The sequence below is a fragment of the Chelon labrosus genome (assembly GCF_963514085.1).
Source record: "Chelon labrosus genome assembly, chromosome: 20".
Lineage (NCBI taxonomy): Eukaryota > Metazoa > Chordata > Actinopteri > Mugiliformes > Mugilidae > Chelon > Chelon labrosus.
In genome coordinates, this window is record NC_140353.1 from 15,979,303 (window position 1) to 16,002,418 (window position 23,116).

General features: G+C 43.0%; 1 protein-coding gene across 2 annotated transcripts in view; it reads right to left on the reverse strand.

The window, feature by feature from the left end:
* The window catches only part of LOC311505501 (AT-rich interactive domain-containing protein 1B-like), a 181,624-nt gene that overhangs the window by 132,466 nt on the left and 26,042 nt on the right, over positions 1-23,116 (reverse strand). For both annotated transcript variants that reach the window (XM_084569105.1, XM_084569104.1), the window contains exon 3: positions 3,643-3,843. In XM_084569105.1, the coding sequence (XP_084425231.1) occupies positions 3,643-3,843 (201 nt within the window). The remainder of the gene's footprint in view (positions 1-3,642; positions 3,844-23,116) is intronic.

Here is a 23,116-nt window from a genome sequence, read left to right on the forward strand (position 1 = left end):
GAGACCATTGTATTATCACAAAACAGTCAATGTTACGTACTTCCCCTGTCAGTGGTTTTAATGTTGTGGCTGATCAATTTATATCAAAGCCGTTTGGTGTCAGATGAATTGGTCCTTGCTCAATCACAGGCAGCTTTCCTGTTAAAGCACCTTTCCAAAATATAAAAACATAGGAGCTTATTAGCCGATAAAAAGGAGCGAATTTAGTTGGCTCTATAGTGTGACGGTGAGAAGAAGGAAACCAGGAGGTGTCGACATATTGCCTGCTGTGTTGCTGGCACATAAAACCCTGCAAAGCTGTAACACATAGGGAGGATTTCTTGATTATAGGCAAAGACAGCGGGACGCAGCATTGATACGGCGGCTGCTGAAGGTATAGAGGTTTTTATGCAGCTTTAACAAGCGCGTGTGCTGATTGAAACATTTCCCCTTAAAGTAGCGCGCATGCATAACAATGAAAAACAGAGGGAAACCAGCACTTTGGTCACCGCAGAAGTTGGCATGGCAACCAATACGGGACCTATCAGCACAGGTGAAACAGGACTTGGGCCAATCGGAGCACTCGGGCCGAACTACCAGGTATATAAATGTCAGCGCGGGTCAATTGCCGCCACATCATCGGCAATGATGAAAACACACCATTACTGTCACAAAATGTCAACGCGGCCATGGATCTCAGCCTCTCCTAGTTAGAGTGAATAATGTTTGCTCAGTGGGCTGCACAGTCTGTGTGTGCGAGCATGTTAAGTGAGGAAACAAGAGTAAGTGCTTTTATAGCGTGAGACAAAAGGCGCGCTTGGCTGAAACGCTCACTCGGTATGAAAATTACCATGCTAAGACTGACGATTTCCTTTTTTGACAACCTGCTTTTGTGTTCCCAATTGCTTTTTGCTTGGCTATTTGTCTTGGTGTGCTCAATATTCCAGTCGGCCTAAAGGATGGCTTAACTACATCTCAGTAAATCACGGTATAACTACCTCCGCAGACGCAACTCCACCAGGGCCAAACGGCATCAGCTTGTGCAGATGGGCTACTGAATAAGTCTGCACACGTTTGTGAACCACTAATGGCCTCCTCTGTGTGTAGGCCAAAAAAAAAAAGGGACAACTGGAAACTGTCCAGTAATGTTGTTTGAATAAATATGCCGTTAGATGTAAGGAAAAAAAAAAAACAATTACAAAATGGAAAGTAGCACATTTCTATAAATGTATCCTGATTTGTGTTATGTTTTATCCAATGTTCTGTACAGTTACTGTCCTGTGTCCTGCTTCATTCTTGTTCTTATGAGCTATTCAAACGCGTATCTCCACCAGATATCTAAGTGCTGGCTGCAGATTATTTTCTAAAGTAGTGGAACAAGTATTTATAGCTTTCACTTTGGCAAAACTAGCTATAATAATGATAATATTACAGAAACCAGCAAATAATACTAAGTATTAAGAATAAAAGTACTCCTTTCGGTACTCCTTGTATGGATAAACATTGTAGAGCTTCTAAAAAACAGTGTTACTTTAAATATTGGGTATATAAACACATATGAACGTATTGCTTTATATTGGCAAAGTTAACTACAGTGCAAATGTTGAATACGGTAAATTTGTTCAAGTAAAAAAGTATATTTGACTCTGAAATTGAGAGGAAAAGGAGTACGAAGTTGTGCGAAACCGCGCTCACATGTCTAAGTGTTTTTCTTCAACCCTGTTCTTCACGCTGGACTTCTCTTGTTTCTAACACTGCACATTAGAATTGGACATGGACCAATATAGCCAATTATGATCAGCTTAAACGTGCCTTTATCAGCCATGACCTTGCAGAAGGCCGCTCAGACTGCATTCATCTGACTTGTCCTGTGTAAATTTGTCCTGCCTTCGTCTTTCCTCCCCCGTTCTATCTGATCTATCCTTTCCTGTCCGGTCTCGCTGTAATCTCTCCCGTCTAGTCCTGTTCTTCCTCTCGCTCCGTTTTGTTCTGCTCTGTAATGATCCAGGGCAGGGATGTGAGCCAGAGTCACTCCATGCGGGCTGATAGATCCCTCTGGCTGCGGAGTGGATGGGAAACACATGGGCAGCCTTCACTCAAGTCAAAAAAACAACTGCTTGAACCCGGCTTCCCAGTGGAAATCATCTACAGAACATCGCACTGAAACTTGGCAGGAGAAGTCTCGATCCATATCTGCGGAACAAGGCCTTTGTTGTTCTGAGATCTGGGTCTGCACTGGCGGGCTGGAGTGCATTGAAAATCCAAAATGTGTTTTTATACACAATGACGGTCCAATCAGTGGACATGTATTGCATGCAAATGGCTGTGTGAAGTGTGCGCCGGTGCTTTGAGAGAACACAAAAACATTCAGAAACATAGAGTGAGATTTACCTAAAATACCTCTCATGAATAATGCGAGGCAATCATGCCACTAGACCAGGCCTGTTAGACCACCGACCCACACACACAGTCTCTCCAATCTCAGCTCCACTAAAATATTAAACTACAACACATGGAAAAAGATTTGGATGAAATCTCTTCCCTGCTGACGTTTCAAATTTTGTTCTCCATGCTACATCCACTGAATTGGTGTACATATGTGCAGCATATGTGTAGCATATGTACACCAATCAGGCATAACATTATGACCACCTTCCTAATATTGTGTAGGTCTCCCTTGTGCCTCCAAAACAGTTGTGACTCATCAAAGAATGGACATGGACCTACTGAGGGTGTCCTGTGGTGTCTGGCAACAGGATGTTGTTAGTGGGGGCCTTTGGGTCCTATGGGTTGAGGGGAGGGGCCTCTGTGGATCATCCCACAGATACTTGATCAGTTTGGGATCTAGTGAATTTGGAGGCCAGGTCAACACCTTGTGCTGTTTTTTTAGTTGTTCCTAAACTGTTTTTGTGTGTGTGTGTCTGTGTCAGGCTGCATCCTGCTGGGGATGGCTGTTGCCATCAAGGAGTGTCATTGCTATGGGGTGGGGGTGTCTTGTCTGGTCTAGGTGGGTGGTACATGTCTATGTAACATCCACATGAATGTCAGGTCCAAATGTTTTCCAGCAGAACATTGAACTGTCATAAGATGGTCAATGTTATCTACTTTGTTGTAATGTTATGCCTGATCAGTGTATTTATTCATATTCACACACTTGCCAGAAAACAAATGTATTCTAATACACAGTACTTAGCATTAAATCTTAGCTTCATGAAGGTCATGGCATTCGGAAATTCTTTCAAACAACTGAGAGAGATGTTGATTCAACTGTGGTTTCATTTTGGAAACCTGTGTTTTGTAGTACTATTGAATCGTATTGTGTTATACTGACACATGTTTCTATTATTCTGAAAGCCCCATTTTAGTCTGTGGTCTGTGCTAAATAACACAAACACTTTAGTGTTTAATTCAGTACAGTTAAAAAGTTGACTGAACATCAGAACAGTTTGAACAGTAGATCTAGTGCAGGACTATTATATTATATTAGACCGCCTTTGTTTTCACTAGTGTACCTAATGAACCGGCAAGTGTATTTTTATTGAGTTATGCCCATGGCGGCTTGTAAACTGGACTTGGTTAGAGGTGAATGATGTGGCCAGTTCTACCACACAGGAAACAGCAGCAGTGTGTATTGGTCCGAGTGCTATGGATGAGTGTTGGTACCTGTTGCTGTGGTGGCCGAGGCTGCAGGTAGGAACTCTGCGCCGGGCCTGGAGGGGTCTGCTGAGGGGGGCTGAAGTATGGCGGGGTTCCCTGCTGCCCCCCCTGCTGCCCCCCCTGCTGCTGCTGTTGCTGCTGCTGCTGCTGCTGCTGCTGTTGCTGGCTGTAGCCCCCCATCCCCGGCTGGCCATACGGCGCCACCTGCTGAAACAACCAATCACACAGAGGGCCGATATTGAGGTCAGGACTGTAGCGAGAGTTTCACTTCAAATTAAGATCAATGCAGAGAGAGCGCCAGGTACAATTAGGCGGATATTACAGCAGGCGGCAGGTGACATACTGTAGTAGTCAATCATATCAAAAAAGCCGGACAGATTCTAACTTGCAATCCTATTGGAATGATTAAAAAATAAACGTAAAGACATCCCACATGAGGCTATGCAAACGGTGCCTTCTCCATTTCAGCTACAGCCTCTTCATTTAGCTCAGAGACGGCTGACACTCGTCTCCCAGCAGTCCTCTGCCTAATGAACTCACACTGCAAAAACCTCTAACTTTATGTCCTCTGGCTTGCCAAAAGCATCCTCCTCTCCACATTATCTCTGTCTCGGTCAGCTCACAGATGGGATGAGGTGTGTTGGATATTACTGCAGGCCCGTCCCAGGCCGTAACCTTAATGAGGGACACATGGACGGGCCGCAGCATTCCGGAGCAGCGCAGTTAAAAACTAACTCACGAGGGCGAAGCCACGCCAAGTGCCGATGCTGCATTACTCGGCGGCGGCGAGAGAGAGAATGTGAACAGGGAGTGTGTGTAACAAGCTGGCACAAATACAAATGTAGTCTTAATCCCTTCTTGTCATTTGTTATGACTACAGACAGCGCCAGGTGCTTCTCACTCCTCTAAGGATTTCCTATGGAGGCCGGGGGTTCTCTCGTTCCTCACAGCCACACACAAAAGTCAAGCGCAGATTATTAAACAACATTTACGACCACTGGCGAAGCAATATGACAGCACTTTTCATGTCATATTTCTTCCCCATCATGTCATGTTGCTTTTTTATTCGGTGAACAGCGCTGCCACAAACTCATTAAACGAGAATACAGGCTGTAATTTGGGTCTGACATGCAAGCTAGTCCACTTCCAGCTTTTGCCCCGAGTCTTAAACTTTGAAATGTCCCTTTAAATCTTCCGTGGCAGGCTTGGCAATGTAAAAGTCCCTCAAACTCAGAGTGATTTATATCTGAAATGATGGTTTTGTAAGGGAAGTACATAACTACTACACTTCCTCATCCTTCCTGGTCAGATACAAAGCACACATTCTGAGCTTAGAGTAGATTTACTGTGAGAAAACCCGGTCATAAAAGTTATGATGAAACTGACGGCGTTGTGTAAAACACAGTGAAATCTGATCTGGCTGCAGAGGACCAGTGGAGATTAATACATTTGAAACGGTTTTGAAGAGCACCTTCCTTTGAGTGGGTGGCAAAAAAAAAAAAAGAAAAGAAAAAAAAGAAGAAGAAGAAATATTCTCTCACGCTGGCAGAGGCTTTTTGACTCTCTGAATAGAGATGATTGGACAATGTAGAATACTTTTCGCTTCAATGGAAATTTGATTAGAAAGGACAGGTTTGTGAGCGCGCGAGTGTGTGTTGTGCTCGGAGTGTGAGAGTGTGTCATTAGGCCGACGAGACAGACAGACAGGGTGAGATCAGTCTAGCTGGCAGAGAGGTTAATAGCATGGCCCCGCTCATGCCAACAGCACCACTGGATTCATTACTGCCAGCCAGAGCAACACACACACACAGACACACTCACTGAAATCGCGCTTGTTTCCGGCACAGTTAAATGGATGCACATTCAAGTTGTCTGTATGTAGGGATTTGCTAAAGTAAGAAAGACAAACAGTCTCTGTATCTCGCACACACACACACATCATTAGATGTGGATCAAAGCCACTCCGATAGAACAGGAAGCAACTCTATCCAGTGATCAGTGATGACAGGCTGGTGTAACACACTGGGTCTCAACTGGAACACTACTGTTCTGGGATTGGTGAGGATTAGGTCGCCATGGAGATCGAGACCAGACAACCGTGGGTGGGTTTCTTCCCTCCTCAGACAAACACAATGACAGCCAAACGGACAGATACGGGGAGACAGTGATAGATAGACGGAGGGATAGACAGATATAGGCAGAGGAACAGACAAAACACGCAAGCAAAAACAAACCCTACGCTATGAATAACCTTGTTAGGAATCATGACATCCTAATGAATAAATAATAAACTACATAGATTCTGTTGTCTTAAAAATTGCCGGTTTAAGTTGCATGGAATATATAAGTAAAGAAAACACCCCTGGGACACAGCTAGCAGGGAGGGAGCTTGAACACACCGATGTTTTCTCCATTGGCTCTCTTTGTTTTCAGAAGGAAGTGACTGACTCAGTGGGTAAAAAAAATATCACGTGTAGATCTAAGTGTGCACTTAATTTCAAGTTTGCAAAATTCAATAACTCTTATTTGGGGCCGCTGAGGTGCTGATTTAACGGGTTCGGATACCAGCGACATTTTTCTCAGCAGACATTTTGGTGTGTCGTGACATGAAAAGCACAGTTGTTGTTAATAGCAGCTGCATACTGTTCAGTGTCACTGGTTCCAGGGGCCTTTATATTGAGCTTGCTGGCTCACCAGCATAGCTTAGCAAGAGCCTTAAATGGAACAGTGCCATTGTTAATGTAATTAGTACTTTAGCACCTGTGCTACTCAAGCTACGACAAGTCAAAATGTCTGCGGTGAGAAAGGTCTATTAGCACCGCTGAACAAGTTCCAGACTTATGTAAATGGCAACAAATGTGATTTTTTTTTTTTTTCCCAGGTAAGAGGAACAGTGGTTAAATTGTTCAGTCCTTAAGTATGTGATGACAAGTACAGCTGATGATAAAATTAACTTGGAAATCTCCTCCTCTCCCACTGAACTGAACACATATGAAGAAAAAGAAAACCTTGAGACAAGTGAGTCCTTCTTTAAGCATCACTACATAAACTAATTTATGAAACGGCAATTATTTTTGCATGCTAACTGCATGAGCTATACAAAGAAAAGGAAAACTTTTCAGTGCAGGACCAGACCACGAACCGTATCTAAAGATGGACGAGCGGCTGAGCGGTTTTGAAGATCACTGAGGTGGCTCCAGTCGTCGCCATCTTGGCAGTGAGGCGTGAGCTAGTCTGAGGCAAGCAGGTGCCGCCTAGGCAGACAGTTGCAGGACCTGTGGCTACACCCACCGTGACTCAAAGCAATCACGGCAATTTCACGGGGATTGAGTTGCTTTTAAAGCTAGCCTCACGTGGCCGTTCGAGGAACTGCGGCGTGGGTCGCCGCCCCTGGGTAGGTCAAAGTGGGAGACGTCAGACAGCTTGTAACAAAAATAAAAGAAACACCCGTCGTCCATGTCAAACCAAGTAAGCCGCCCGCAGAAGAACAAGGGCTATACTGTAGATATCTGAATTAACAAAATCAGAAGTGAACTTTCAATGACAGTTCATCCATTCACTGCCATCATTAAATACCAATAATATTTCAATAACTCTCATTGTGAACTGTCCAGTAAAGGTTTGGGGGACATTCAGTTAACGATCAACCATTAACCATAAGCGGCTCCATTCATAGTGCAGCTTACATGGGCTGTTTTACACCAGTACGATACTGATCCATTGTTACAGTGTAAAGTGGAGTAGTTGTAGTCAAAGGAGGCTATTCTCAATGTAGATCTTTTCTCACATCTAGATACTTTTCGAGGTGTAAGGATTAATTTTGGTAGATAAACCTTTGACATGAATGTCTGAAATGCATCCACTTTCAGTATATTATATATAAATACATACATACACAAATATACAAGCAGGTAGACAGGCAGTCAGGTAAGCAGGCAGAACAGACAGAGACGAATGAGAAAGCAGACAGAAATACCGCCAGTCAGTTAGTCAAATAAGCACACAGAGACAGCGGGCAGACTGGAGGTCTAACAAGTAGCAACCTGTCACTGTGGCTTTGGGAGGAAAAGAAACAGTCATTCAAATGAAGCTTCTGTTTGATCGCTGGGGCTGACTGTATGAATGTACTGTACCTGCTGAGTACACACCAGCTCACTGAAACCTGATTCTCTTTGACTGCGAATATGCTTAGTGATAAACAGACTTGCTGTGCTGCTGGTTACACCAATAAAAATAACTGCTGGAAGCAGAAAATAAGACCATTTTCTGCCTTTTCCTTCCACTCAGGTGTGTGGAAGCAGACAAAATAACAGTGTGATTTATCCAGAGTGTCTTGGCAGGCACACGGTGTCAAATAAATGTCTGTAATGAAATGACAACAGATGTGAAGTGCTGTAGGGAGAAATGACGCAGAATAGACGTCCTGTGAAGCAAATAATTCACCATAAACTGCAGAAACAGTGTGATGAAAACAGAAGCCTTGGCGGCATATTAAGATACAAAGACACAAACAGGAACACAAACACTGAGAATAACTCAATCAAAAATCTATCAAAACAAGAGTCGTATGAAAAGGCAGCCAATATCTTCCTATTCTGCAAATGGTGGGAATAAATAGCCATGCTAACCCTCATTCGAGGCAGCTATGTTTGTGTGTGTGTGTGTGCATGTGTGTGTCTTAAATGTGCAGTTTAAAAATGTTGCACGGAACAAGGCGCCGCTTGTAATTCAGTTGGGCCAATGAGCAACAGACAGGAATACTCAAAGTACGACTGGCTGGTAACCGGGGCCAGAGGTTGTCCATTTTGGCCAATCAGATCGCAAAGCAGCGGCATCATCCTAACCCCTAAACTCTCTCAGACACAGAGAAACTGGCTACGTTTACCGATACTATTGTTTTTCTGTGGGTGGAATGGGATTTTCTATGTGCAAGCGTACCCGTCATGGAGAAAAAAAAAAACACATCCAGCATATGTTATCTGATCTTTTTCATCTCTAATCATAAGTATTTCAATCAGATAATCAGAAATATTGTATACTGTAATGTAAACAGGCGCACGGCTCAACAATGCATCTGCATTAGCATTCACATGCTATCACGCTAGCTGGCCACCACATGAGAGGCAGCTTGAAATAATAATAATAAAAAAAAAGAAGAAAGACACAGAACAGACAAGAAGTCAGAAGGAGAGAGTAACAGGAGGCAAACAATATTGAAAAAGCAAGACACAGACGCACGGGGATAGAGAGGCAGTGGCAGAGGAAGATGTTTTTCGAGAGACAGAGATGAAGAGATAGGCAGGAGGGAGATAGAGGACGGGTGTTACACAGCCAGATACGTAACGAGATAGATAAAGCGATGTTTCACGTGATAAAGACAGAGAGAGACCGATAAAGACGGGGATGCAGACAGAGAGATATATGGAGAGAAAAGGGCAACACAGACAAGTGCAGAGGAGTCAGAGGAAGGAGGATGAGCCCGAGAGGAGGGATAGTGATAATGTAAAATAGCAAATAAGAGAGAAAAACATATAAAGGAAGCAGAGGCAGTCAGGCAGGTAGATTATAAACTACTGATAGGCAATTAATTAATCGCCATCAACAAACTATGATGTGTCCCATACTACATGCTAATGCTAAGCTGGTTCAAATTAAGTACACTAAGATATAAACTTGATATTTATGCTAAAATTGCCTTTTGAAGTAAGCCATCCATTGGTGCACAGGTGAAAATGAAACATTTGCTATTATTAAACCACAGTTTGACTGACAGCGCACATAGTGTATTAGTTTTGTCTGAATAAAATGGAACTGCAGCAACATCAGCTCAGTATATACCGTACACTGCACGCAGTCATGTGGATTTGTGACACATCGCATGTTTTACAAAGGCGATGTCAAATGAAGTGCTATTAGACCCGGTGGTTTCACTGACTGCCACGTCTACGCCGCACGCTAAAAGAATAAAAATCTACGGATCTATACGTTTAAAAAAACAAGATGCTTTACCGCTGTTGTTTAATATAATGTCATCAGCTGTCAAACAAACTGCCACCGATAAGCGTTTTTACAAAGATTTATAACTTCTTTTCAGTTTTCTTCCTGACACAATGACGCCAACACAGTTTGCTTTGGTTGACTCTGGAATGAGCAGCTCCAGCAATAACACACCTAAAAATCAAGTGGGTTTAGTGTAAATACTGTTTTTTTTTGTGTGTTTACTTTCACTATACTGTCTTTGGCTTGACTGATGAATGGCGTTGTTGCTGTCCCCCATTGTCTGACCCTTGATCTATCCATTATCTATAACGATTTAAAGATTTTAACTATCCCAGCTAGCACTGGGTGAGAGGCAGGGTACACCCCAGACAGTTCATCACGTGGCTCACACAAACAACCATTCACGCTCACATGCACATCTACTGCCAATTTGGAATCACCATTAACCTAACACACATGTCTTTGGATTAAGGAGGGAGAGAACAGGAGATAAGCTACTCAGGCAACAGAAAACATGCAAACTCCACACACAATGGCCCTCAGCTGCATCCAGAACATTAGCATGCATCGCCTTAAAAACCTTTTTGTATACAATACTGTATCACATCACATAAAGGAAGTCAGCTCTGTTTGTCCCAGTGGTATAGGTCATCATCTACGCTTCGTCTACAGACCTTTGAGGTGTCACAATCATCCAAATGACATAAGATATCTGAATATAATGAATAAACATACACCAATCAAACATAACATTATGACCACCTTGCTAATATTGTGTAGGTCTCCCTTGTGCCTCCAAAACAGTTGTGACTCATCGGAGAATGGACCTTCTGAGGGTGTCCTGTGGTGTCTGACAACAGGATGTTGTTAGTGGGGGCCTTTGGATCCTATGGGTAGAGGGGAGGGGCCTCTGTGGATCAGTTTGGGATCCAGTGAATTTGGAGGCCAGGTCAACACCATGCTTTTTGAGTTGACCCTATGTGAGCCTGTGTCAGGCTGCATCCTACCATCAAGGAGTGTCATTGCTATGGGGTGAGGGTGCCTGGTCTGGTCTAGGTGGATGGTACATGTCCAAGTAACATCCACATGAATGCCAGGTCCACAGGTTTCCCAGCTGAACACTGAATTGTCACAAGATGGTCAATGTTATTTACTTCTCCTGTCAGTGTCAGTTTTAATGTTGTGGCTGATCGGTGAATAACTGTGGGTTTTGTTGTTATCTTCTGACAATCAATCGCTCTTTTACAACAGAATTACAGGCTTAATCGTGATATCAATGGAGGACTGGATGTGAATATGCAAAAGGAAGCGACATTATAATAATCGCATCTGTAAACAAAAATGAAACAAGGATTTTTTTTTTCATATTTACATTCCCTGGCAGTTCACTAAATCTAGAAGCTAGCTTAACGGCAGGTAATCAAAGGAAATTTCAGCGAGGGCGCACAGCAGGGAAACGGTAAGAGAGAAATGGCAGTGTTGACAGATCTGTCAGTCAAGAGATGGGGAAAAAAAAAACGTGTAGCTGTATCAAAATAACTCTGACAACTGTGGCAGCTGGCTCATCTGGTTTTTTTTTTTGTTGTTTTTTTTCTGAAGATTATTTGCCATAAGTGGCTGAAGCATTTAATTTGTCCAAGTGTAACATTTTTCAGTCGACCTGCATTGTTTGCTCTCATCTCACCGTCTCACCTATCACGCTTTGACAGTCCTGTCTGTGAAAAGAAAGTTTAGGTACTGACGAAATAACTTCAAATCAACGAGAAGGGTTTATGAAACTTCATGATGCAAAAAAAACAACAACAAAAAAATACAAGGAATTTAATTTGGAAGATCACATCTTCAAATTTCTATCCTGCTCTGATGAAACTGAATTTAAACGGAACTGTGACAATAAGAAAAACCATTCTTTTTACCCGTGCTGTCAGTGAATCACAGATAACCTTCCTGCAGGATATGGAAGAATATTTCCTATGAAAGATTTAATTATTATTATTAAAGACATTAATCTATTTCCCCCCCATATTTTAAAAACTATGAATCTTGACACGCAATGTGATTTCACACCTTGTTCATTGTTCCAAAAGCGGGTAAGTTTCCACCCCGGGTCGGTTCATTTGGCCTCCAGCGAACAGAGCAAACGCATTCTGAGCTGAGACCAGAACGGTATCAGCCCGCCGGCAGTCACTATTCAGAGTGATTTGTTTGCAGTTTAAATACAAGTTACCCACGGACAAATATGACTACGGTTATATAACCAAGAAATTTACATGATGCGTCTTTTGGAAGATAAAGATGTTCTGTGAATAGGTTGCTGTATGCCTCCAGAGCACGTCTGCTGCTTCATAGGTGTCTGGTAGGTACACCTGGTGGATACCCGATCGAACTGAACAAGGTATGTGAACCACAGATTATTTCCTGAAATAAAAATTTCCCCGTTATGACCCCAAAAGATCACAAAACACAAACCGAACCGAGGTTAAATGCAACATTGTCATTGTACTGTGACATATTCCTCCATGAAATATAGGTTAGCATGACAATTGTTTAATATTTGAGATCTGACTGAAATGTTTCAGCCTGTGTGTCACGTTGTGATCATGGTGCCTGACAATCCACGGCCACAATTCACACATTTTATGGGGATGATTTTCTATTTTCTTTTGCTTTAATTTGAGATGTCAATATGTTTAAACCATTCTGAACACACTTTGCAGCAACACAAGTGCATTAATGCCAGAGTTTGTGACTCGTGACAGGAATAAGAACATTTCTCCAACGTATAAACCTGATGTGACCTGTCCAGGGTGTACCCCGCCTCTCACCTGATGACAGCTGGGATAGGCTCCAGCGCCCCCGTGACCCTTCACAGGACAAGCAGTTACAGAAGATGAATGAATGAATGAATGAATGAATGAATGATAAACCTGAAGATACTGTGTGGATCTTTCTCATGCGAGCTGAGCCGGTACAGACAAGACGAGAGGTTATTATTCCACTCAGGACCAAAACAATTCAAGCAGGTCTGGTGATAACATAGGTCGCAATAGCCCATAGTGGACTGCAGCCGAAGGTGAGTCCCCTAATGAAATGCGAAGCGTCGTGGAGAGGGATCAGCATCAACAGGCTCATGATTAAACATAAGGGAACGAAAAGGGGATGCATCACCGTCCTCGTCATCGCTGTCGCATCTCTCCCCCCAAGGTGACGGCGTTCTCCGTCTCCCCATGCCTCCTTTTGATCTCTCCCTCTCTCGCTCCTCCCCCTCCTCATACATCGAGAGGCCCTTGACACCTCAGGAATGAGCTGCCCTTGTAGGAGTGAGGGGGGGAGAGAGGGAGACGGGAGGAGTGACATACAGGACGCTCAGTAGCGGCATGCCAGTCACCTGAACCTGCACACGTCGAGCCAAACCTAAATATAAGAACGCAGGAACAGACTCACATTCAGACAGAAGCTGCACATTCGCAGGCGTTCTGGTATGAAGCACCGCGCACTTCATATACTGCAAGTCTTTTATTCCCAAATGAAAACACAAGTCTGTCTATTCAACGACTGCGACTTATTGACCTGTAGATAACATCAAATCGCGCTGACGCTGAGTGAAAGCGAGCAGATAGTGTAGCCATCGACTGATAGACTCACAGCTTCTTCTTTATTTTTTTACATTTTCATCTCAGATCCCTTTCTGAAGACTGCCAAACGTCTGTGCTCTCTCTGCCCCCCGCCTGTCTTTCTTTATTTTTCCCTCTCTCTAATTCTCCATTTCTGCTCACATCAATTGATGGGGGGAAAAAAAACAAAGGGGCCGCTCGTCGCAGGCGTTTTATTGCCGGCTGACTGTGACTAGCAGTGGCTCTGTTGTTCCAGGCAGAGCTGTAATGGAGACATTTGGAGAGGCAGAGCAGGGCAGGTTAATGCTCTCTGTTATGTGTGTGTGAACAACGATTTATTATTTTTTTCTTCTATTTTTTTTTTTTTTTTTTTTTAGCGAGAGACTCTGGGCCCTGTGCCACCGGCTCCAAATGTTTTTCCCCTACTAAACTCCTGACCCCAATCTGAGGCCAAGAAAGACAGAAGAGAGAGGGGAAATTGAGAAAGAAGCAGGGAGAAAAAAAGGCAATTGTGATTCATTGAAGGGTCAAAAATGGATCTGAATAAGAGAGGGAGCGCGAGGGGGTTGAAGTGAAAATGTTTCAGCTGTTCATACTCAAGGAGTTAGAGAATATATGAGAAACTGGTAAACAGACCATCGATCACCTGAAATGTCTTAACAGAGAGTTTCTCAGTGTTAATGGTGGAAATTTAGAGGGGAAAAGGACACCTAAAGCAAGATCTAACTCAAGCTATATTCGGTTTTGACAGACAGAAAATAATCACTATTAAATTACCAAGGAAACGAGGCTCGTGATACATGCAAACATCACAACCGAGCACAAAATAGACCTAAAACATCTTTCAGATCAGTCATTTCAGCACATGGCGGCTCGGCTCATTTTTCACCGCTTGCTGTGATGACAGGCTCCAACATGTGTAGGAGTAATGTCAATTATATCTGAACAGGGAGAATCTCGGGGGGTGGGGGGGCTTCCAGTTGAAATACGCTTTTTCACCATTAGCAGTCACCATCAGCTCGCTCAGGAGATCATACTTGTATTTTACGTCCCCTGCTGTGAGTCTGTCCTTCTTAGATGCTGACACGTCGAGGCGCTGCCTCATTAAACGGCAGTGACACAATGAATTGTTGGGTTGAATTAGGCGTTGGTGACGTGATGATGATGATGATGATGATGATGATGATGATGATAATGGGGTTGAAGGGTTAAGGGAAGGTGGGCATGTGGAAGGATCAGCACTTCAGACGCCAACAAAAAGTGTTCTCTGTACTCCTTGTACTAAAGCTGGGCTCAGACTACACGAGGTTTAAAAATGCACCTCACAGACACTCCTCTCTTTTATCTCAAACCTGCACACACAACATGAAAATAATAGAACAACAAGCTGTTTAGATTATCATGCTGGATCTGGGAGCATTTAATGCACCACCTTATGCGATCTCCAGGCAAAGCATATGTAAACAAAAGAGACAACATCTTGCTGCCTATCTACTGATCCACACTCCAGCCCAGTAGGTGGCGGTAATGCACCCGCTAACTAGTTTGTCATCTGCCAATCAAGCCAAAAGAAGAAGACGAACTTCTTAACGTGTGAATGAGAAAATTGTTGGGAAGATGTGGTCAATACGGACTGTTTATTCTTCAGCCGTCAGTTTCAATATCTGGCAACAGTAGTATGCTAGCTAATTTTAGCCTCAAGAACCAGAATGTTGTTGACAACTCTTTTAGCTGCATTGAGTCCTTGTAAATTCTAGTTTTTCTCATTGTTTACCGTGGATAAAATCATCCACAGTTTAAATCCTAAACACCAAACATGTTTGACATTTGTGGGGCCCGTCTGCGAGTGGTTTGGGAGGTTTAAGGCTGCATCTGTAAACACCTCACATTACCAGATAATCAGGGCCAAACCTCAGTACAGAGTGAGGTCTGACCTGGATTCCAAAGGCCAACCAACCCTCTGTTGAAATTCGGAAAAAACACTGAAAACCTGTAGACTTAGTTAGCATCACAACTCATTATAGTCTCACCTAACAACAGTAAGACAGGAAGTCAGGACTTGACAAAAGGGTAGGAGCCCCCTGGTTGGTGGTCTACAGACAAATCATAAGGCCGACAAAGGGTCGGTTGTCTGGACGGGTGTATTGGGGGATAAATCAGCCCAAAATTCCTGTAGTCTGAACATAACTCATCATATTGCCAAAGTGAATCCATGCTAAAGCTCTCATATTAGCACGCCTCCGTTCTCTTTTCCTGCTATAGTAATCCACTAGCTAATGATGATTCTCTTGGGATGACTATAATAGCATTTGAAATATTTGAAGGCTACCGTTTACATTTAGAGAATTCTTTAGCAATAAAGAGACTGAATTTATTTACTGTATATATTTTCCTGTAAGTAATCTTTAAAAGCAGCAGTTGCTAAAAGGGTGGAGTTCATCTTAAAAATGAGGTCGACTTATCCTCAGTTAGTCAAGACTCAAGACGTCGAGACTTCAAAGTTAGACTTTATAGTTTGTATAACGAGGTCTCACCCTAATCTTCTCTTCTCGTACTGGGCTAACACCAACTGAATGCAATACACGGCGCCTCGACACCTTGATCATGCCAATCTTTTCCTTCTAAGATCCGTTTTCAAAAGTTGACAGCGCGTCACATCTCTCCACTCCGCTCCTCAGTACAAATGACGCCCAGAAACTGAGATGCCAGAGTAGACTTGACCTGAGAAAAAAAAAATCTATCTCTAATCTGGATGAAAACTGAGATGAATTCTCGGTGAGCCAATTAGAGCGGCGACTAATCCCCTTGTAACTCGGCAGAGACGTAAAGCATCCCTTTCTTTCCCCTCTCTTCCTCGCTCCCGCCGTTTCGTTCCACTTTCATCTCTCTGCTCTTTTATCTTATCAATAGGCGCATATAGAGCGGCGCAGACACACAGCGCCGAGCCCGGATCTTTCAAAAACACGCCGTTTGTGACGTTTTACACCGCTTGCCGGCATTCAACACTTAATTGTATTAAAACCCAACATTGCTTCACATTCCTGAGCAAGAATGATGGGAGTTTGTAACTAACGCAACAGCAACGCAATAACTGACAGCTGGGTTTGTAATATAACTAATGGCTCATGTGAACATATATATATATAGCACAACTTACGTACATATTTTATGTGTATGTGCTGCTTGACCTGAGTGGACAAAGACTTAATGCATGTCATTATTTTTTATATGGTCAATCTAGCATATACACACTTTACATTGATAAAATTGATAGCTTCACTACAACTGGTCTGTGAACGGGGAGGGGTTCGAGTCCCCCTTTCCAGTTAATGGCCACGTAGCATGGGCAGTGCATGGCATTTGATTGGCTGGGAGCCACTCCACAGCAGTGGGGTAATAAAAGTTACAAATGAGAGCAGGCTATTAGAGCCATTGACGTGCGTAGGCTAGCCGGCTAATTAATTGATCCTGAAACTTCATCTATTCTGAAGCCAGAGAGGAACCCTTAATTAATCAGCCTTTCTATATCGTTGTCCTCCTTTCTTTCCATCCTGTTCTCTCTACTCTTTTCTACCCTATCCCCTTCTTTCTGCCTCTCTCCTAATGTCTTTTTTAATTGTGAGGAGAAGATGCCCAGGGTCTCCTGGGTTGGCATGGAGTCCGGGTCTGGAGTTATGGAAGAGAGAGAAGAAAGAAAGTGTGTACATCACCGCGGATGAGATGTGTACTTTGAACAGCAGGCCTGCAATGTTTCAAGAGCCTTTCATAAAAGGGAGGGGTGAGATGAGACTGGAGTGGTCCCCTTTGTACCCACACCCCTCCTCTCCCTCCATCCTTCCTGGCAGAGGGGCTGATTTATTGGGGCTTCCCAGCCATCCGTCAGAGCCAGCAGCGCTGGCTGCATTAACCCCAGAGACAACCCCAGCACCCAGGGCCCCTAAGTGCTTCCAAGTGGCCCTCACTCTCCCCATTGGTGAGGAACACCCCTGCCCAGGCGCAATCGATGTCGTAAATTACCCATCTAACTCCTTAAAGTCGATAGCCCACAAGATGACAGACAAGTATTTTTTACAGCTCTTTGTTTTAATGGTAACTTAAAACCAGTTCTTTCTGCTAATCTGAGGTAAATTAACAAATGTTGTTTGATTTGATGTTAAATAGGACTGGGACCGAGATTCTTGCGTGTAGCGACACATGTTTACATGTGGATCGTGAATAGCGAGAGTGGGGTTTGTATCACTTAAACTTATAGTAAAGCAATACACACAGAGTTTTGAAAACGGGTTGAGGATGTATCGGTTTCCCACTAGCCCCTCGTCTGCTCTCCTCCCCTCTGTCCTTCCACCCACTTCCTTTTTATTTCTGTTGTTATTAAGCTGACAGGAAAGCAGGAGGACAGTCCACTATTAAGAGACAACCTGGTGATTTAACTGAGTCCTCTGATCCAACAACAGTCATAATGGTAGACATGCCCTCACTTCTGACTGGCCTAGATCTCAGTCACTCTAATAAGGGCCTGAGGAGAAAACAGAATATTTGCCTCACAATTGATTCCAGTGCTGTCTATGTGTATTTAGGCTAAACTGACTGACCTTTCTGCTTTTAATAAATTGCTAATTAATGGTCCCATCAGGGCCCAAGAAGATTTGGCTACTTCCTAATTTTTAGATGTTTACAATCAAAAATAAATAAAAAATAAAACAGAGGGCAGTGTAACTATGAATGCATTAGCCTAAAAAGGATTTTCTATCTGGTACTAATGGATCACTTACAGAACTATCAGATAGCTCTTTTTTTGACTTGACATAGAAGTAAACACGCAGGCACTATTAACGACATTAATGTTTTCCCTCTTCTATTCAAGTGTTCCCGTAAGCCTTTTCAGTGTGACAGTCAGCAGGCATGCATAATGTCTGGACCCTGAAGATGAAACAGATGATTATTTATTTTATTAAATATACCAGGGCTTTTCTTACTACAACAGGTGAAAACGTCTTGAGTTGCTGGCTGGTTGATGATTCAATTGCTGCTTAACAATTTAATTTAAAGCTACAATATGAAATGTCCGTCTTCCCCCTTCTGGTAATGATAGTAATTACACAAACACTGTCGACATGTACATGACGTATGTCGACGGTCTAATGTCACTCAGTCACTTATGTCCTTTCAGCGCTCTCAAACAAGGACAACAGCTCATCCTGGAACTATTCAGAAACTTTTCTTTTATGTTTCCTTGATTCTGTTTCATTCTTCCTGAGGCAGAGAATTCATAGAACCCAAGTTACATTCATAACCCTCATTTAGTTGCTGTAGACTACTCCGTTTGTACTGCTATAGTTGCTCCTCTCTTTGTGTCTGGCAAACAATCGTTGCTGGTTGACGTAAAACACATCACTACCAGTGCACTAGCACAAGAACGGACCAACCAGAGATATTTACCTGCCACTCCTAACTTAATTAGCATTGTGTGAACTCTTTTGTTAATTGCTTCAATGCAATTCTTATATTTAAGAGTCCCCGCACTATAGCCTAACATGAAAGCCTTATTGAATGTCTGAAGCTATTTATAAACACACATGAAATACGGACTTGACAACTGCTTCACATTGGTTTCAGTTTTGTGGTTTCAGCTGTTTTTAAAAACCACTGTAAAACATGTTGTATTGCATAAATGTGGCACATAAACTGAATGTTGCCTATTGTCTAGGAATGTACACAGCTGTTGACCAGCTGAAAGGAACACAGACATGCTTTGTAGAGAATACAGATGCATATTTCTTCTGTTTCTTTCCCTTGAAGTCAATTGAACAAAGACGGAAAATAATCCGAGGGTTAATAAAAGCTATATACAGAGGGACGGAGTGGTCATGAAGGACGGACGGTTTGTGAGGAGATGTTGAGGCTTGTGTGTGTACTGAACAGGTGGCGGGTCAGCCACATTTCCACTTGACTTTAAATGCTTGGCTTCTATTAAGTTGGTCCAGTGTGTAAGGAACAAACAGCCAACGCTGGTAATGGTTTCTGCCTGACTCGTTGACACATTCACCCCCCTCCACATACACACACGTATACACACTCCTTCCTCCTTCTCTGTCTCTCTCTCTCTCTCTTTCATTTCCCAGGATATCTTTTTTTTTTTCTCTCCTGCTCTTTCTCCCACTCAATCACCCCTCCCCTCTTTTCACATCAAACACTGATGTTTCCTTCAAATTCCTTTTCCTCTCCATCTGCCAACTTTGACATCACAGGAAATTAGGCTCAGAATTGGCGGCACTGTTTTTGTCTTTTTTTTTTTAACTTCATTCCACTTCCCAAACAGACACTTTTCTCACGTGGCCTGTCATCCCAGAGACGCCCGCCCCCTTCTTCTACTTCCTCCTCTGCCTTTCTTCCCTCGCTGATATATTTGTTCTGTCTCCCATCACCCCACATGCGCACAGTCTCCTACCCTGTTTCACATGCACACTCCGTCTCTCAACCCGCTCTGACACGCTCAGACTGTCTCTCACAAGCATGCATGCAGACGCAGCATGACGCTAACTACGCCTAATGCAAGTTCTAGGCTTATTTGCTGGAGGCTGGTAGGAGAGGACGTTTTTTTTTTCTCTCTTTCTCTCTCAGAGACATCAACAGCGAGACTGCGCTTGCCTCCTATGGCTGAATTAAGAAAAGGAGACCATGAGTACTTAATTAGAAAAAAAAATCAAGTGCTGAGAATATGTCAGCCTGCGTGAGCGCGCTGTATTAAAACATCAGCATGTGTATAGAGGAACACTGTCTGCGCAGGCATGTAGAAGAGACACAGAGAGCTCCTGACATTAAGGTCGAAGGCCCCAACAGGCAAACAAGGTCCCCCAGAAAACAATGACTCAACCTGGATTCGAGGGTCAGCCGCAGCCTCGGGGTTACACAAGCTGTGAGTATGTTTACACGGACACCAATAACCTTTCCAGTGTCAACAACAAGATTAAGATACTAGTTCAATCAAGGTGTTTATATAAAAACAACAGACTTTTGTCTTCCAGCTTCTCATATCTCCCACACGAGCTCCATGGGTATGTGTATCTAGTATGTTTATTTGTATCTAGAGTTCTGCATCTGTATATTTTATAGCGCAAACAAAAAGCGAGTTGATCAATGGGTATACACCAAGAAATATTTTATAATATCTAACATATAATACAGAGTTAGAATGTCATCGCTATTGAACTTATTACTACTATAACTAATAAGAATAATAATAAAATAACAAAGATACACTCACTTGCCAAAATATTAGGCACACTAGCGAAAAGAAATACATGTGAATGTAACAGTTCTGCACTAAATCATTCTTCATGATTGTTATAATGTTTCAGCATCAGAAAGGCAATGATTCAGCTGGATGATCATCTTGGAGGATGTAGTTTGTGGTGCTTTTAGACAGGGATTGAATTAAACACTAATGTTTTTCTCTTTTTCAGCCTAGCCCACTGACTAAAAGCTGGTGGTCAAAATAACAGAAACGTGTATCGGGGGCCACGCACTGAAACTCAATAGGAGTATAACGCACAGCCTCCAAAATCAACAGCTTTTGCAGTTATTTGAAACAAATGCTGAATACCATAACCTTTGTGAAGCTGAGATCTTCTGCAGGACTGGTATAAGAGAATGCATTCTTTTTCACGAGCGTACCGAATGAACTGGCAAGTGAATGCATTTTAAGGTGGAAACAAACACAAATAAATTATGATAAACCGAGCTGAGTTGATCTATAGGTGTATACCAAGAAATATTACATAATATTTATCATAAAATACAGTGTTAAAGTGTTGTGTCCGTTCATATTACTACTACTACACTTATAATATAATAATAATACAGTTATAAATATATTTTCTCATGCTAGTAGTATCTGTCCATGTACATAATTCCTCATGTTTTTAGACATCTAATACCGCAGACATTTCCGACAATACTCTAATTGTACAATGGAGGCAATTTTGTAAAGAGGACAATGACATTATCCCTGTTATTCTGAAGAATAATTGGAGTGCCGCTCTAATCAGGTGTAATCACGTCATTGTAAGAGCGTCCATTCTGACAGCACAGTCAGATATGTGCGACTCATGCAAAGGACGAGGGTGAGCCCTTACACACATCCAATAATGCCGGCAGATGAAACGTATATATTTCTGCGGAGTCCTTATGCAAAACGAGTGCGGTTTCATTTCAGCAGGATTTAATCATCGTAGCGAACGGCAGTCAAAGAAGACCTTTTGTTCCGCTGTTAAAACCCCTAAACGCGCGCGCACGTACATACAGTCGCTCAATCACTGCGATAGATGTACACACATATCTTTGTTGACGTCACGTTGCCTGGCAACATCCCAGCATGCTTGGCTGTGACAAGCTGAGGTCTCAGCCCTGAAGTGCGGTGCATCATGGGGGATTGTGTGTGTGTGTGTGTGTGTATGGGTGTGTGTGCGCGCCGCGTCTTACATCACCCGCAATCCCCCTTGCCGAAGCGGCAGCTGCAGTCAGGATTGTTCTCTGCAGCAGATCCTGGGACAGTTTCGCAACATCTGGGGTTGAGAAAGAAGCGTGGGGTGGCTGATTTGTCCTCCTTCAGACACAGCTGCAATCCATTCTAACAGCCTTTGGCGCGTTTTATTTTTTATTTTTGCGTAATTAACAGTCAATTTAAGAATCGATAGGCTGTACATTTTGCATGTACACATGTGGAGCGTTCATTTTTCATCCCTTCCCTGCTCCTCCCTGATCAGACCCCCTGACCGCTTTTCTTTAGGTGAGGCTCATTACGCTCATCTGAGAGTGCGGAATTAAACCTCCTCCTCCAAACTCATTACTGTGAGCTAGATTTCACCGGCTGCAGATAGGCAATGCGGTGGTGCTGCTTTTAAAGCCAGAGCCAGATAATTAGAAACTTTAGAAGCGCAGTTCCCATGGCTATAGCCAGAGTGAGCAACTAATTCTATTTGAACTAATTACATTCCATAACGCTCGGCAGTGATTGCTACCCCAACCACAGCCTCCCCTATGTAATACGCTCGAGGATTTCATCACGAAACAGTACCAGGGACGTGTTTTTTTTTGTGCGTGTGACAGGCTGTACGTCAATATGCGTCGGCATCGCTCTCTATGTACAGCCCGTCTTTACATATGCACCCACGCCCGCTCCCAAATGTGTGTATTTCATACTGCTTAAACCCCTGAGCAGGCTCAAAAGTGCTCATTTTGGGAGCGTGTTGACATCATCAGAACGCGTCAGAGGAGGTTTAGTCCTGCAGCAATGAAGTCTGAGACGGAGTCTACAGAGAAGAGCATGTGTGTTAAGCTGACGCCACAGGACGCTCGCCAAGGAAGACGCCGCCGCTACGACACTGAAGGAGCTCCCCGAGACACAATTAAAGAAATAATCAAAACTGATGCACCAGAGGTTAATATGTCCATTTAGTAAATAATACAGGTTACGTTTTTATTTTCTCTGACTTTAGAAAGCTCATCCTGAGCCACAAAAGGACCATTTCAATTCTTTAGAAATAGAAAATCATAGCATACATTAATCTCAAGGCCTTTTACCTTGTAAAGTCAAGACTTTATAAACTGAGATGAACTCCCCCTATAATAAATACACTGACTTTTCAGTATACCAATACGTTACACCTCGTTTCCATACAGATCCGATTAGCAATTCAGTACCTTATACAAAGTAGGCTCAAAGTAGTGTTCTGTGTCAGAAAAAGCATGGAAACATCCCGGCAGCCATGAGAGAAAACCTTGCCTTGATGTGTCTGTAGCTACCTGAAAAGACCAGCAACAAGAACTTGACACGTAGCTCGTCATTCTGTTTTGCTAAACTTAAT